General features: G+C 39.7%; 1 protein-coding gene across 1 annotated transcript in view; it reads left to right on the forward strand.

Moving 5' to 3' along the window:
* The window catches only part of LOC122812286 (signal-regulatory protein beta-2-like), a 509,565-nt gene that overhangs the window by 153,175 nt on the left and 338,830 nt on the right, over nucleotides 1-17,560 (forward strand). Inside the window, exon 2 of the mRNA XM_044084687.1 lies at nucleotides 4,735-5,073. Coding sequence (XP_043940622.1) covers nucleotides 4,735-5,073 — 339 coding nt within the window. The remainder of the gene's footprint in view (nucleotides 1-4,734; nucleotides 5,074-17,560) is intronic.

Below are 17,560 nucleotides of genomic sequence, written 5' to 3' on the forward strand. Positions count from 1 at the left end.
CACAAATTTGCCTGTCTGGAAGCAGAAAGTACATCTTCAGGGTGAGTATAGGCAATACTTAAATGGTCTCCTGACTTACTAACTTTGTAATTTATATTACCAACCCTTGTTTTTAATCTTGGCTAATAATTATTTATTTCCCATATGCTTCTGTAAGTTAGAGTTAAATAAGATTAGCACTCATGTTTGAATTATGGGCCTCAAAATTACGGGAGTTGCAATTTCAGGATGCAAACAGCTACCTTATTCTCACTAGAATCACCTATATTGGGATTATTTGGCTGCATGGTTTAGTATATTAGATGTTATTATGATCAGAAATATTCTGCAAGCTGTTTGTCAAGTTTCTTGACTTTTTAGACATTTACAGTGAAAGTGGAAAGAAAACGTGGGAGGACAGTCTCATCTTCCAGATTAAGGGCAGAAAGTTCATTAAAAGGTACTTTTGAATGGAAGAACCAGTGGATCAATGCAACATATTACTTCAGGGAGTGGTGAAATGTCTGACTAAGGAATCCTTCATGGAACCCTTGGATGTGCGGTGGGAAAAGAAAAGGGGCACATGAAGGAAAACTGCAAGATACCAGGTACACAAGGGCAGACTAGCTATGCAACTTGTCTTTTTCTGCAAGTATGTAATGCAGTGCCTGTTGTTCTTTGTCTGTCTTATCTTCACCCCCCCCCCCAAAAAACAAGTATGGAGCATTCTCTTTCTATCATGCTAGACCTTATGAGAGATTGCCATTTTTTATTAATTTCCCTGCCTGCTCTTATTTTAGCTTAAAAACGAAAATTGCTAATCTGACTTTATTTTTCAATATTATTAAAAGCTATAGAAAAAAAACACAGTTCTAGTACAGTAAACAAACAAACAAATAAACAAATAAAGAAAGAAGATTATTCTCATAGCCCGCACCATTTTACGTTAGGCTTGTATTAAATGTTTATGTGGGACCAGAACCCCAACATTTAGCAAAGGGACAAGTCAGTAAAATGATCTCCTGAGCAATCATTCAAGTGACATTATTGTGGTAGGACATTTAAGTTCCTTCCACTTTTTCTGTTTTACTTTTTTTAATTTCTCCAATGTTTAGAGTTTGTAATAAAGATCATGAAATCAGTATTGCTACAGCCTTTGATGTTTGCCAAGAGAAATCTAAGTACACACAATATTCCCAGAATTACCTCCTTCTGTAGTTCATATAGAACCAGCATGTTTCAGTATGCAGTGGTGTATTTTCAAATAGTTTAGGAGTGCTACATTGTATATTCACAACATTGGCATAGTCACAGCATTCATTATCTTGAGTCTGCAGTTAGCCTGGCGTTCCTTTTCATTACAACATTCCTTCTTAAAGGTGCAAATTGTGTTATATAGTTTGTTAGCTGCTGAATCATATTATAGCAAAAGGAAATATTTTGAAATCTTGTTGTCACATTTAGTATTATCAAAATACTGTTAAAGTCTTTGCTATCACAGACAGCTGCTAAAGATAAAGAAAATCTGCAATCTGTGTATTTCAGTTTTATTTTATTTTTTATTTTACTGATAGTCAAGTAGGTAACATTGGGTCGAACAGTTCCAGAGATGGTGCCTCATAGTAAGAGGTTTTCCAGTTTAATTCTCAGCTGGAGTGCCTTTGGTATAAAATTTGCATGTCCCCCCCATGTTCTTGTTTTTTTTTTTTTTTGTACAAGTGTCCAAAGCCATGCATTAGGTGTAGTAGGCACACTAAGCTGGCCGTAGGTGTGAATGGGTGTGCATTTTTTGTAGAATGGAAGATAAACTATGGCAGGGCTAGCCAAGCAATGATGTAAACATTGGCTGTAGATGATGGTCACTGTTGATGTACATTCAAAAAATGGAAAAAAAAAGAACTGTGGATGAATATAACCATAAAATACTGACTAAACATATGTGCATATCTTATGCAGTAGCTGAAAGCCTTAATATATCTACTCAAATTCTGGGTTTAATTTCTTCAAGTCTTTTGGGTATCTAATACCATCATGGGAATGAACCCCAGTCCTAATTCAAAGTATGATGAAAGCTCATGAAATTAGTATTGTTTCAGTCTTTGATATTAGCCTAAAATGGTCTTCGCAACACCTGCAGTATGAATAGTAATGACTTCTTCTACAAATCATACGGAGTTACATGTATCAATAGCATATCTAAATATGACTGTAGACTTTTTTTATGAGACCCATTGCTTCTACTTCAATTGGAACTGTATGGGGATGCTTCTTCCACTTTATCCTCTTTTCTGCCTGTAAATCCTGGTATTTTATGGCTTTGTGTCTCTCTGTATGTAAGACACTGTAAGCACTGGTTGTAGCAATCTTAATGATCAATGCCACTTTTGTCTTCTTTTCATGGTCTACTATATCTGGTTTTCCTGCATCTGTTTTTTGAACTGTGGTTATGGGTGATCCCATGTGATTTAAACTTTTTCATTTTCTATAATTCTTTGAGGCTCGTGTTTGCAATACTTCTTGGCTACTTCAGCATTGTAATGTTTGCATAAGCCTCAGTGCGACAGTCTTGCCACATTATTACTACCCAGCAGCCAGATGTGTGACTGTTTCCAGATGTGTTTTACAAAACCCGCATATGTCCATTTCTCCAATATGTTCAATGGATTTTCTAAACCAGTGTGTACATAGTCCACTATCATGGGTCACCAGTATTAATATTTGTCTTTTGATTTACATTCACCTCTACTTAACCATTCCTGTGTCAGATTTTCATCCACATACGTTTGTTGCAGGACTGTTTTTACCTGCAACTATATATACGCTTTTTTCCACATTTTTTGCCTTCTCATCTGATCATTCACCTTATATTCTTTCTTTTGTTTTGTTTTGTTTTTTGGCACATTCAGTTGTGCCTGAGTTTTGTTTACTTCCAGTTTGCTTTCCATTCCTGTCTGACACCAATATGCGTCTGCTAGACTAAGCAGGGAAGTCATCTTAGAATTGTTCTCCTCATGTTTTAAATCTTTCACTTTGTTTGGATCTGGTGAGGTCAACAGATATGTATACAGTTCTGTTATTGCAGATCTGTACATGTAATCAATTTTTAGGTAGCCCACACCTTCTTTAGAATGAAGAATACATAATTTTGGTATACACATTTTTATAAATCATTTGATAAGCATGAACACTGCGGTGGTGGTGCTGCGGTAGCGTTGTCACCTCACAGTAAGACGCTGTCTGGTCCGATTCTCAGCTAGAGTGTCATCTGCGTGGAGATATGCATGAATGGGCTTACCTTCATTTGTGCGTCAGGCCTGGCAAGCTGGTATGTAAAAATCAACTGCCAATCATTAGCGGACCGGAGTTCCGCTGTGGCAACCCCTAACCGGGAAAAGCCAAAAGACACAAACAATTTGATAAGCATGAACCATTTTTCTTGTTTTCCTGTCCAATTGATCCAATATCTTTTGGGGACAGTCAATCACCCCAAAACCGTAAAAACAGAAACAGCAAAATGGTTTATAGCTTTGACTTTGTTCCTAGATGTCAGTGCTGTTTTCAGTATTAATTTTAATCTTCTAAAATATTCCTTATTTTTTATGTTTTATTGTCTACCCTTCATTCATTCCCAGATATCTATACACTCCCTCCTACACCTGCTTAAGTTCCTTTATATTGCATTCCTGTCCCAGACTGATATTTTCTTGGTTCTGCAGTTTTACTGGCTGCTTTTGCACAATTATCAAGCCCAAATCAGATTCTTATATCATCTGACAAGGTTTTGACCACTTTCAGTTGCCATTTCAGTTCCTCATCTGATTACCTATACAGGTTTAAAACATCCACAAACAGAAGATGAGAAGTCTTTACAGTTTGTTGATTTCTTGGAGCCAAATTGTATCCATGACCTAATCTGTTAAGTGGACAGCTTAATGGGTTAAAGGCAAGACAAAAGAGTAGCGGTGACAAAGAGTAACCATGGACTATCCCCTTTTGAATTTCTATCCCTGAGATAATATTTTGTCCTTTATCATGGCTTAGCTACAGAGTGGTTTGTCACTGTTTCATGGTCACAGTAATGCAATCAATCAGTGTACTGTGTATCTAATACACCTATAAGCACTCCTTCATCCATGAATGCGAGATGTTGTCAAATGCTTTCTTTGTAGTCTATACATGCCATACTTAGATTCTTCCCCTTTTTGCAATTCTCCATTATGAGTTTATTTAACAGCAAATGATCCTTTGTTCCATATGACTTTCCTTTATTACCCTTTTGTTTTATTGTCATGCTTGAGTTTTCTTTTAAATGACTATAAACTCTATAGGCATCAATTCCAGGTTACAGTTTATACATTGTCAAAGGTCTATAGTTTTTAGGATAGCATGTAGGTTCAAGCTCCCACAACTTCCTTAGAGCTACTCAGTATGTTATTGGAGACTAAGCGAAACATTCTTTATTTGGAGGGGGAGTTATAGCTTGCTTGCAACAAATTACAGTAAACCATTAAGTAAACCAGTTAAAAATAACAAATTTACATATAGAATTGTAAACAAACATTTTACTGAACAAACGTGTCTAAGACTTTTTGAAAATATTTCTACTAGCCATATTAGATTGCTTATTTATAGAAAATAATGAAAACTTTCTAATCTTGAATCCTGGTAGCCTCAGACATAATATTTATTGACCTTGTTTGACATGCACCCTTAAACCATTCCACAGGAGTGTTCAAACGTTATTTTATTTTTCAGGTACTCACAGCCTGATGGTATACCAAACCTTAACAGTTACTGGTGAAGAAGGAGACACTGTCATAATGAACTGCACCATGTCCCATAACACTTCAGGACCTGTTCGATGGTACAAGGAAGAGAATCTGCAGAAGGTCCTATACTCAGAGCTCATAGATGAAAAATCAGATACACGAGCCACTAGGATAGTGCATGACGAAAAAGAAAGAAACAAGGATTTTTCTATCACATTTGAAAATATTACATTGGAAGATGCTGGGGTGTATTACTGTGTGAAGTTTAAATCAGACAAAGTAAATGTGGCTACAACAGGATCTGGAACCAGACTTTATGTGAGTGGTGAGTACAAAGCCATTTGCAAGGAATTTCAAGACTACAACTGGAAAAAAAAAATGTATATATATATATATATATATATATATATATATATATATATATATATATATGGTTCTAGGTTATAACATCGACAGCTACTTTCACCGACAACAGAAACATCGACACCACATAATCGACAAACCATAAACACGACACCTCACATGCCCGACAAACAAGTAACCGACGGTCCACAAACACGAAACCCCATACACTGCACACACCACAATAACAACAATCAACTAACAAAACACATCCCCTGTCCAAAAACCACACACAGAACACAAGCACACCAAAATCCTCACAAACCCACACTAAACCTCACATACACAACTATGTACAACCCTAACCCAAACCCTTACCCTAAGGTCCGTCACTATCGCACACTCAGCTAACCTGTGCCCTAACCCTAACTCACTTAACCCGCCCCTAACCCAAAAAATACTACTACCGCACACTTACCTAACCCGCGCCCTAACCCTAACTCACTTAACCCGCCCCAACCCAAAAAATACTACTACCGCACACTTACCTAACCCGCGCCCTAACCCTAACTCACTTAACCCACCCCTATCCCCACAGACTGTCACTATCCACACTTACCTTACTCGCACCCTAACGTCCGTCACCACCGCATACTCACACAGCCTTCTTTCCAAGTCACTATCCTTGGCGTCGGCGTTTTCATCCGTTGCTTCGGTCTTCCGCATGTCGATCATCTGGCGCCCGCTAATCCGTTGTCGGTGATGTCGGCTGTCGATCTTCTAACCTAGAACCATATATATATATATATACATATATATAATTTGTAGCCAAACTTAATTAGCAACTTATGAATGTATAACACTGAAGTATAGCTAAAAGAAACATTTTGTTAGGGTATGTAAAAATCTGTGTAAAAGCTAAATATACATCTTAAATTAGCGACAAAATACACTTCTACAACAAACCCAAGAGAAACAAGTCAAGTGTCATAAGATTTGTGTTTTGTAGAGAGTATGTGCACATTTTAAATATTCTGCAGTTTTATGTTTTTCAAATGCAAGATTTGAATTAATGTCACTGGCATTGAATGGCTTGTCTACAAAAGTTAATAAAGATGATACAGATTGTGGTAGTCTACATATAAAAATAATTACTTTAATTTTTATTCTGCCAAGGCAACCAAAATTAGGAATTGGGGGCTGTTCAAAGATATAGTTATCAAGAGATGTTTTCTAAAGACCCTTTGGTCACATTTAGTTGTTGAATGTGACAGTGACTGAAAAGCACGATGGTTGAATTCCTTTAATATGTGCACATACAGTAACATTAGCATTTTACTTCAGGTCTTAGCAGAGTTTTGTCTAAGGAAGTTAAGGATACTAAACATATTAGGTTTAGTTTTGGGAGAAGTCATAGTGCTGTGTCCTTTGATGGGTGATGGAGTCTGCATCTTGCAAAAAATGTACTTATTTATTTATTTATTTATTTACTTATTTATTTAATTATTTATCTTTGTTTACTGAGAAAGCATGACTGGGATAAAACCTTTTTTCAGTGGGGACCCAGGGAGAAAAGTCTTACATTTAATACCAGTTTTGACATATGCATGAAATACAATTACATGATAACAGAAGGAATGCCAAATATATATAAGTGTACATACATGAGACAAACAACACTTTACAACAGTGAACATAAACATAACCATCATTTAGAAACAGAGCATATAATTGCATAGATATATACAGGGTTAAATATATATATATATATATATAAATATATATATATATATATATATATATATATATATATATATATATATATATAAGGTTTCCCTTCACAAATTCGAACGTTCAGAAACTCGAAATGCATATGGCCGATGCCATATGCTCGAATTTCTGAAGATCAACTATGTGAAAGGTAATAAAAACACAAGAATGTAACACATAAAAGTGTTTCTGCAGGGGGGCAAGCCCCCCTGCACCCCCCACACCCCTGCTACTTATTTATTCCAACTCCGAGATCACTACAGCACAGAATGGGAAATCTCCCATTCTGTGCTGTATGCCATTCCCCATTCACACAGTTGAGCTTCCATAATTTCAAGCATATGGTCTTAACCATATGCATTTCGAGATTGTGGCCATTCGACTTTGTGAAGGGGAACCATATATATATATATATATATATATATATATATATATATATATATATATAGATATAGATATATATATATATATATATATATAAAATTTAACATTTGTTAACCGGGAAAGTCCGACTTGGAATAAAGCCAATTTTCAGCGCAGGCCCAGGGAGTAACAGTCAAGACGCATGTCTTTGTAATGTGGGAGGAAACCAGAGCACCCAGAGGAAACCTACACGAATGCAGGGAGGAAATGCAGACTCCACACAAAAGGCCTCCCAGAGGACCACTGTGCCATCCCCAATATATCTATCTATATATATATATATATATATATATATATATATATATATATATATATATATATATATATGGGTCTACCATCATTTACTGAAAGACCATTTAACCTAATCACATTTGGATGAGACAACTTCAACGAAAGCTGACATTTCCGAAACCCACGAAGGACTGAACATCTTTCATTGGGAAATAAACCACTTGGCCACCAAGGTGAACTTTTCCCTCAGGTAGTGCAATCTCAGAGTTGGTATATTTAGTTAGGGGGATGTGGGAGTGGTTGGGTGGGTTTATTTTTTGTGCGTTTTATCATTTTACACTGGTGGACAAGTGGTTCATTTCCTGGTGAAAGATGTTCAGTCCTTCATGGTTTTGGAAATGTCAGCTTTCGTTGAAGTCATCTCATCCAAATGGAATTCGGGTAAGTGGTCTTTCAGTAAATGAAGGTAAACCCATACATATATATATATATATATATATATATATATATATATATATCTATTAAATATAAGTAAATATTATGAATAATTAAGTTTATCTGTGTTTCGTGCCTGCTCTGTGAAGTTGTGCTTTACTGAATTACTTTTTTATTTTTTTATTTTTTTTATTTTTACCTTATTGGATTTAATTATTGTGTTATCAGTAGTATTCTTGGTGACTGGATGTTCTAGATCTGAAATTTTAGCCATCTATAACATTTTCTATCTAAAATGTTAGAAATCATAAAAATCCCCCTAACGTCATAATGGATGTTGCTATACAGTAATCAAAGTAATTGCTAAAATGTAGTTTTGTAGACAGTGAAGCACTATATTTTGAAGTTGCTGTCCTGTGTCAGCAGTCAAATACTTTGTGTGATATAATATTTGCCAGCTGTACACTTGCTACAACTGAACCATGATTCCTAGTGCTATAAATAAGTGCAGAGGGGATGGCTCCATGGTGTTGTACATTCGCTTGGTATTGCTCTTGATTCATCTTATAACTGATTGGTGATCTAGGAACAGGAGAGGTTGCCAGGAACAGTTGAGAATGAGCAATCAGTCTGGTTCGTCCATGGCATGGGACAGAATGGTTATATTCCTGATGTAGGACAACAGTCCTGAGTCACACCCCACATGTAAGCACCATATACTGAATATGTGATTTGTGGGCTGGTTCACAGCCAAAGAGTGAACAGCAGTCCAGCAAAGCATTTTAGGTGTGTGGAAGCACATGCTGCCACCTCCACTATGGGATTAACACAGCAAGCGTTGCCAGGTCATTGACAGAGAATATAAACTCATAGACTAATACCTACTAAATGTTAGACATGATATCTGTCTTGTCTCTCCGTCCCACTGTACACAGATATGGAAGAAATGATGAAGGACTGCTCCAGTTGGAGATATGGGCTAATGGTTACAGGAAATAAGGACCAAACAGGAAAATAAATAGAGGTGATGAAACCATAGGTTCATAGGTTCATAGGTAGGTACGAGGCTATCTGCCCAAAGGCATTTATAAGCCTAGCCGGAATGTGTTGGCTTTTGCCACCCCCTTAGATTAGATCCCTGTGCCTCTGTCCAGCAGAGCCATTGAAGTGATCCCTGGAGTAAACATTCTCTTTCCCATCCACTCATCAAGATTTCTCTTGAAGAGGGTTAGCGAGGAGCTCTGCCTAATGTAGATTGGAATCTTGTTCCAGAGCATGGGAAGTCTCTGGGGCAGGAATCTATCCCTCCAGCACTTCCTATTTATTGTTGTGTTGAGAGGTAGATCCCTGGAGCATGTGGCTCGAGGGGATATGGTTTTCTTTAGGTGGAGTATGTCCATCAATTCTGGGTTGGACATGGCCTTGTATGTCAGGCAGAGATCACCTCTGAGTAGGCGGTATGCAACCGAGTACAGCTGGAGTTTCTTCAGTCGAGCTGCATATGGCATCTGCTTGAAGCCAGTGATCCTCTTGGTGAGGTACTTCTGTGGTCTTTCCAGTTGTTACAGGTGTCTTGTAAGGTATATCCGAAATGAGACATTGTACTCTATGATGGGTATGATGAGTGATGCATAGAGGGCCCAATGACCTCTTCCGATCTGGATGCAAACTCTTTTGTGATTAGGTGGTCCACATAGAAGGATTTTCTAACCAGTTTGTCAATGTGATTATCAAAGGCGTGGTTACTATTGACTTGGGTCCCCAGATCCCTTATTATGTCTTCCGTATTTAGGGGGCTAAAACCTATGTGGTAGTTTGTGGGTACTTTGTTTTTTCCAAAGGGGATGACTATGCACTTTTTGGCATTTAGCTTGAGGCTATGGTTTGGAAACCAGGTATCTGTCTCAGTGATACCCTTTTGAAGGATGTCTGTGTCAGCCGGAGAGTCAGTTATAGCCACTAGTTTGCAGTCATCTGAGAACTTGGTCAGCCATAGTCCTCCTGTGCTTGCCTGTACCTCTGAGAAGTAAATGCTGAACAGGAGGGGTCCTAGGACTGAGTCCTGGGGAATGCCACTTGTAACTGGTTTAGAGTGAGACCGAGCTCCTGCAACTCTTACCATGTGGGTTCTATCCATGAGCCAGTTGGCAACCCATCTCATGACATAGGGGTTTATGTTCAGGCTGGTGAGCTTGTCTATAATACCTGAGTGGGGAATGGTGTCGAAGGATTATATGAGGTCTAGGTAGGCTGTGTGGACCACCTTTCCCTCATCTATAGCCCTGGTAACTGTCTCAACGAAGTCCACCAGGCTTAGGAAGCATGATCTGCCCTTAGCAAAGCCGAACTGGGTAGGGTCCAGTGTTTGGAGGTTCCCAATGTCTCTGTTAATGAGATCCATGATGATACACTCCATAGCTTTGCAGATCAAGCTAGTCATGCTTATAAGGCAATAGTTCCAGGGGGCTGTTGTGGCTCCACCTTTGGGGAGCAGGATAACCGTTGTTGTGCGCCACTCTGTGGACATGTAGCATGTGGAGAGGCTGAGTTTAAACAGTGTGTTTAGGTGATGGGTTAGTTCATCTTTGAGCTCATGGAGAATGCAGCCTGGGACACCGTCTGGTCCCATTGATGCTGTGTTTTTGGCTTTGGAGAGGGCTGTTTTAACCAGAGTGTCTGTGATTTCAGGGGCACTACATTCTTCTGGTATAGTTATGGGCCCTTTTGGGGGTGAGAGGAGGGTGAAGTTTGCACTGAACCTGTCTGCCAGGATGTTAGCTATATCAGTCGATTCAGTGTATTTTGTGCCATTCTGCACTAACTCCAAGCAGATCTGAGAATTACCACTTAGATTCTTGACATAGCTAAAGAATGCCTTGTGGTTATCTTTGGAGACCTTGGCAATTTTTTTTCAAAGCTCGCCTTGGATGATTTTATGAGGGATCGTAGTTTCTTGCTGATACTGATCAGGGATGTCTTCTCTTCTTGGGATTTTACTCTTTTCTGTACTAGTTTCCTCCTTCTTTTGTATAGCTTGTTTATGGCAGGGGTCCACCAGACTGGTTTCCTTTTCTTACAGGAGTGAGTCTTGATTTTGTTTGGGATAGCATGATCCATGCATTCTTGTAGGTGCCTGTAGAGTGCATTAGTAAAGGATTTTGCAGCTTGGACAGCGTTATCCTTTAGCATGGGAGCTTTGAAACTTCTCACCTTGTTCTTACGTAACGTGAAGTTTGCTTTTGAAAAGTTTTTCATGGTGGTTTCTTTGACCAGGGGTGGTGGCAGAATGTGGATATCCAGAGTAATTAGTTTGTGGTCAGATCTAACCAGCGAGGGGTCGACCTCCAGTGTGAAACACCAGTCGCCCATGTTGGTGATGACCAGGTCCAGTATGTTGTCACCTCTGGTGGGGGTGTTGACCAATTGATCAAGGGCATCTGAGTGTATAAATTCTGGGAAATGTTGGGCAAGGCAGTTTGTACTTGAGTAGTTCTCACAGTTAATGTTTGGGTAATTGAAATCACCCAATATCTGGGTGTTTAGTAGGACCTTTATGTTTCCCAGTGTTTCCAGGAATGCGGAGTGGGGGTCCTAGGACATGGTGGGTGATCTGTAACAAGCTATAATTTGAATAGCAGTTTTGCCCATTGTTAGTTGCACTTGGATGATCTCTGAAGCATCATGCTGTGCCACTAACATGGAGGTGTGGGTATCCTTGATGAATATGGATACTCCCCTGCCTTTTGTATTTCAGTCCGGGTTTTGTGGCTGAAATGTATGGTATGAGTTATAGCCTGATAGTGCTGTGGTGCTTTCTGGATCCTTAAACCAGGTTTCTGTTACTGCGCGTATATCGATTTTCTCCATACTGAGGAGTGCCTTGAGTGCATGCATTTTGAGGATTAGACTTCTGGCATTAAGTAGCATTACCCTCAGTTTTTTGTTACTTGTGCTATTTACGGTGGTGGGTTTGTCTTTTGAGCCTTGCCTAAAAAGGCACTATGAGGGTGGCAAGAGCCTTGGTAGTATTCAAAAGTCTAAGGATGACAGGTGCAAGCCATCTCCAGCGAAGCAGCATGGCTTGTCGAGCATGTCATCCCAGGCTGACAGACACTGGATCCCCTTTGAATGACACCAGAAGCTTAGCCAGTTGTTGAAATTGATAATTTTTTCTCTGTACCATTGTATCATCCTTGGTGAGGGCAGGATGCTACTCAGGGTCAGGGTTATACCGGCCTGGGCTATGTGATCAGAGAGCTCCTCCATGTCTCTTTTCATGTAGTCCAGGGAGGTATGGCTCAGGTCATTCACACCAACATGGACAATGACAGAGTCATATTTGTACTTGTTTTGGAGTGACCTGAGTGCTTGTGTTATGTGGCAGATCCTGGCACCCGACAGGCAGCTAACAGTAACCTTCTCCTTGTTCAGCCTAGTGAGTGGGACATCAGTGTGCCTGACTATAGAGTCACCTATTACTAATGTGTTGGGTATGTTATTTTGCCTAAAGGGCTATGATTGCATGGCACACTGTTTTTTTGAAGTATGTGTTTTATGGTTTGTGTTGGGGGGTGGAGGTTGCTTGGATGTCTGCTTTGGAGGTCTCTGTTGCTTTTGCAGATTTTTATTTAGACCCTCCGAGTATGTTTTCGTGAATTTATCTGCGTTTTTTGCCCATGCTGGTTTCATAGGTCTATGTGAGACTGGTGGTGTGATGCAAGCAATTCCCTTCTCCTCTTGACTGCCTTGTCCACTCTTGGGTTGAGAGAGCTTGGCCTCCAGTTTGGCTGTATAATTGCATCTCTCGCATGTATTAGTGTTTGATGGAAGGAGGAGAGGGTTGTCTGTGTACATGAGGCAATTGTAACATTGCCTCAAAATGCCCAGATTCACCAGTTGGACCAGAGAGTACACCTGAAACTGCCCTTTGGACATGCCTGGATAGGTACAGTGAGCTGTTATACTGATTGGCTGGTAAGGTCGAATAGAGAGCCTTATCCTTCTCTACAGTATAGGGGGGGTCTAGTGCTAAGGTATATTAGAGCTTGCTTTGAGTTTTGAGCAAGTGCCGGGATGAGAATTGAATGGTTTGAGTGCTTAAGTTGAAAGTTTGTCTAGTTCCAAGGGAAAAATTAAAGAGTAGACTTTGTGGAGCCGGGAATAGTTATACCCTAGCTAACCGGCGCTGCAAGGCACACAAAACCACGCAAATGTGGGTTTTATAGCAGGGAAATGAAAGAGATGGAAATTAGCCCAAAATGGCCAATAAACTACTAATTTCTGGGCTGAAACCACTCCTCCAGGGACAGATAGGCTGCTCAATGCTCCCTCTCTCACAATGAACAGAGAAACTTCCTTCTATCCAAGTAAGGTATGGACAAACACAGAAACTAGCAACACAGCCCTAAATTCAGCACTAACCTGAAAGTTGGACTATACTAGCTTAGAAAGGCAGGAAAACAAGTATTTTTTTTTTGTTTTTTTTTCCAGAAAATAAAGCAGATACAAACAAAAAAGCACTTTAAATGCACAGAAATGGCTATCACACTTGAGTGTGTAGCCTACGACAGTTAAACAGGTAATTTAAACACAAAAATGACTTTGTTAAAGTGCAGGCAGTAAAATAAGTACAATATGTAGCTGAAGCGAGCTTTTTAAATCATAGAAACTCTAGAAAATCACTTCTGAATGCCTCCAATATGGAGTGCTTGGGGTATTTCCAAAAGAATGTTGGCAGAAATGCAGCCGGACATGATAAAATTCCTATAGAAACTATACAGAACAATGTTCACATCAGTTATCACAGATTTCCTAAACCACTTCTACTGGTGATGGCTAGAGTGGCAGCAGGCCGAGCATGGTAGACCACAGTTCTGGATCCATATTGGAAATGTGAGGCCACTAATTGTGAGCCCTGCAATTGTGCAAATAAAATGCAATTGTCAGTAAGATATACTGAATACGAAACCTTAAAGCCCTTCAGTGTAGCCTGGTGTGGAATAGTGCACTCAAACATTCCTGCTACATATGGAGTGGCACTTAATAATGCTCTGATTTACTGCAACCTTGGACTTGGTTACATTTACCATTACTCACACTGTAAGTGTCACTTCTTGAGGATCATATTTACAGTCCTTGGAATTCCAACAGTCTCCACTAACTGTCAGCATTTCAACCTATCTAATCTCAAGCATTCTTAGTAAAGCTGAGAGATATAATCCCTCTAAAGTGTCCCAGGTACACTCTAAGGCATCTTCCCAGTGGACTGTGTTAGTTATACCTCCTGCAGCCAGCATTAAGGCAGGATACCTATCCTCACAAAGTGTGTACATGAAGCACATTTTTTTATTAATTAGAATAAATGGTGAAGCGTTAAGGTATCTGCTGTTCAAACAAGACCTTTATGTGTGTTTGAGAAGTATTAGTGTTACTTTAGATCTGTGTGTAGTTAGTGTGGGGTCGAAGAGAGCATTTGCCCCAAAGGCAGAAAATAAAACACTTGCTTTGCTTGTAAACAATTCACACCACAGAACTAAATGAGTTAACATTTTGAAACAACTAATGACAGGCTTTGCAGTGTTTCACTTACTGTAAAACAGTGACTTTTAACACATGCACTTATACAAATGTAAATACATGTGTGATATTATACTGTAGCTGTTACTATTATGTAATGAGTCCACATATGGTAGCCTTGCTTTGTGTGGTCTAACAAAAATTTTGTTCAGTTCCTCAAAGATATCACCAATAGTCATGATTAGGTATGAACAAAGAGCAAATTTAATAGTATAAAGCATACCAGTATGGCACAAAATGACATTTCTTGGAAACACACATTTAGCTTCATAGATAAACAAACTTTACAACAAAAGGAAGAAACTGTTGCAGAAAAGAGGAAAATCCCAGGATGCAAAAAACTCCCTTACCAGCCTCAGTAAGAAGCTAAGATCCCTCATAAAATCCTCCAAAGCTAGTTATGAAAATAAAATTGCCAAAGATTCCAAAGACAATTACAAGGCATTCTCTAGCTATGTCAAGAATCTAAATGGCAATGCTCAGATCTGCTCTGAGCTACAAGAGAATGGCATTAAATATATTGCTGATCCCAAGGATATTGCCAATATCCTGGCAGATCGATTCAGTGCAAACTTCACTCCCCTCTCACCCCCTAGAGGGCCCATCTCAGTACCAAAAGATTGCCAAATTCTGGTAATAATGGCCACACAGGTAAAAAAAATGCACACTCCAAAGCTAACAATACAGCATCCATGGGACCAGATGACATTCCAGGCTGTGTACTACATGAACTACAAAATGAACTGGCACCTCATCTAAGTGTCATGTTTAGTCATAGCCTCACCTCAGGCTTTGTGCCCACTGAGTGGAGAGCAGCTACAGTTATCCCACTCCACAAGGGGGGATCCACCTTGGATCCTGGGAACTACTGCCCCATCAGTCTGATGAGCCTGATCTGCAAGGCCATGGAATGTATTATCATGGAACTTATAAACAAAGACACTGGCAACTTTCAAGCACTGGACCTCACCCAGTTTGGGTTTGTGAAGGGCCGATATTGTCTCCTGAATCTGATTGATTTCTTCAAATCAGTCTCCAGAGCCATGAACAAGGGTAAGGTGGTCCACAAAGTGTATCTGGACCTCGCCAAGGCCTTCAATACCATCCCCCATTCTGGAATCATAGATAAACTTACTAAGCTGGGCATTAATCCCTACATCACTCAATGGGTTGCCAACTGGCTTACTGACAAAACCCACACTGTAAAATAGCCGATTCCAAATCCAGTTCCAGACAAGTGACAAGTGAAGTGCCTCAGGGTTCCGTCCTGGGACCGCTGTTGTTTGGCATCTACTTCTGTGAAGTACAGGCCAACACTAAGGGACTCTGGCTAACAAAGTTCGCAGATGACTGCAAACTGGGAGCCATTATTGAATCCCCAAATGATGTGGATATTCTACAAAAGAGCCTTACAGAAACAGATGCTTGGTGCCAGAGCCATGGCCTCAAGCTCAATGCCAAGAAATGTATAGTTATCCCGTTTGGGAAATACATGTACCCATGAATTACCACATAGGTGGCAGTACACTAAACATCGAAAGTGTGATAAGAGACTTAGAGACACAGGTGGAAAGTGTTCTCACCTTTGATAACCACATCACCACAACAGTCAGGAAATCCTTCTGTGTGGCATACCTCATCACTAAGGGCTTTTCATCCAGAAAAAAGGAGGTCATTGTCCCACTGCACTCATCCCTCATTAGACCCATTATAGAAAACAATGCCCCGTTTGGTATGTACCTCTCAAGAAATCTGCAACAACTGGAAAGGTCACAGAAATACCTCACTAAAAGAATCACAGGCCTAAAGCAGATGCCCTATGCTGACCATCTAAAAAAACTCCACCATATATATGTCGTATATCGTCTACTCAGAGGCGATCTCTGCTTAGCGTACAAGGCCAAGTCAAACCCAGAGCTGTTGGACATGCTGCACTTAAAGAAATCCCAATCCCTCAGAGATACACACTCCAGGGATCTAAAGCTTGTCATCATGATGAACAAAACATTCTGGAGGGATAGGTTTCTGACCCAGAGACTCCCCAGACTCTGGAATAGACTGCCCATACATGTCAAGCAGAGCACCACTTTGGCTCTCTTCAAAAGGAACCTTGATGATTGGATGTGAGATAGGAAATTCACCCTGGGGATCACGTCAGTGACCCTGCTAGACAGAGGTCCAGGGAAGTAAATACTCTGGGAAGAAATAGCCGGGGAATTGTTATGGCTAGGCTTGTATAGGCCCTAGGGCCGATAGCTTAATACCAACCTATGAATCTATAAACATTTAAAGAGGTTGTGACCATATGGGCCTGATTGACATATGGAGATTCCTTCACCCCCACAACACAGAGTTTACTTACATATCCCCACAGGGCAGGCATCCAGCAGACTAGATTATTATTTACTGTATAAGGATATAGTTAAAAATACACATACTGCCAAGATAATGTCAGCTCTACTAATGGACTAGGAAAAGATAACCATTGGTTACCCATAGATTCTGTACACTCCCTGAGTTATAATAAGTTTAGTAGACTAGACTGTCTCATATTTGGGTTCCTATTATATAATCAAAGACACAATCCTTCAAATGCATCTTGATCAAACTTGAAAGCACGAAACAGCAAAACAGCGAAATGGCATATAATAGATTTCTTTCCCTAGCAAAGAAATCGCTTGGCTGCCTCCATTACTTTGCAATTTTCCTTACTGTAGTGCAATCTTTGAGTTGGTATATTTAAGTAGAGGGGAGTTGGTATATTTAAGTAGAGGGGTGTGGGGGGGGGCGAACCCCCCCACTTTATATAATGTTTTGAAGCTTTTTTATTTTTATTTTGTGGAACAGCAATTTTTTTCCCTGGGAAAAAAAAAATCGCTGTTCCAAGTGTTCGGGATTGTAAGCTTTTGCTTACATGGGGTCGATAAATCAGTGCTCGCTTTTTTAAACATTCTGTGATTTAATATAGACCCTCATATTCAGAGACTTAATAGCAAGCATTAGGAGAAGTTTACTGAGCTATTTATGCTGTAATC

Source organism: Protopterus annectens, chromosome 9.part0 (genome assembly GCF_019279795.1).
Source record: "Protopterus annectens isolate FY-2018-M chromosome 9.part0, PAN1.0, whole genome shotgun sequence".
Lineage (NCBI taxonomy): Eukaryota > Metazoa > Chordata > Ceratodontiformes > Protopteridae > Protopterus > Protopterus annectens.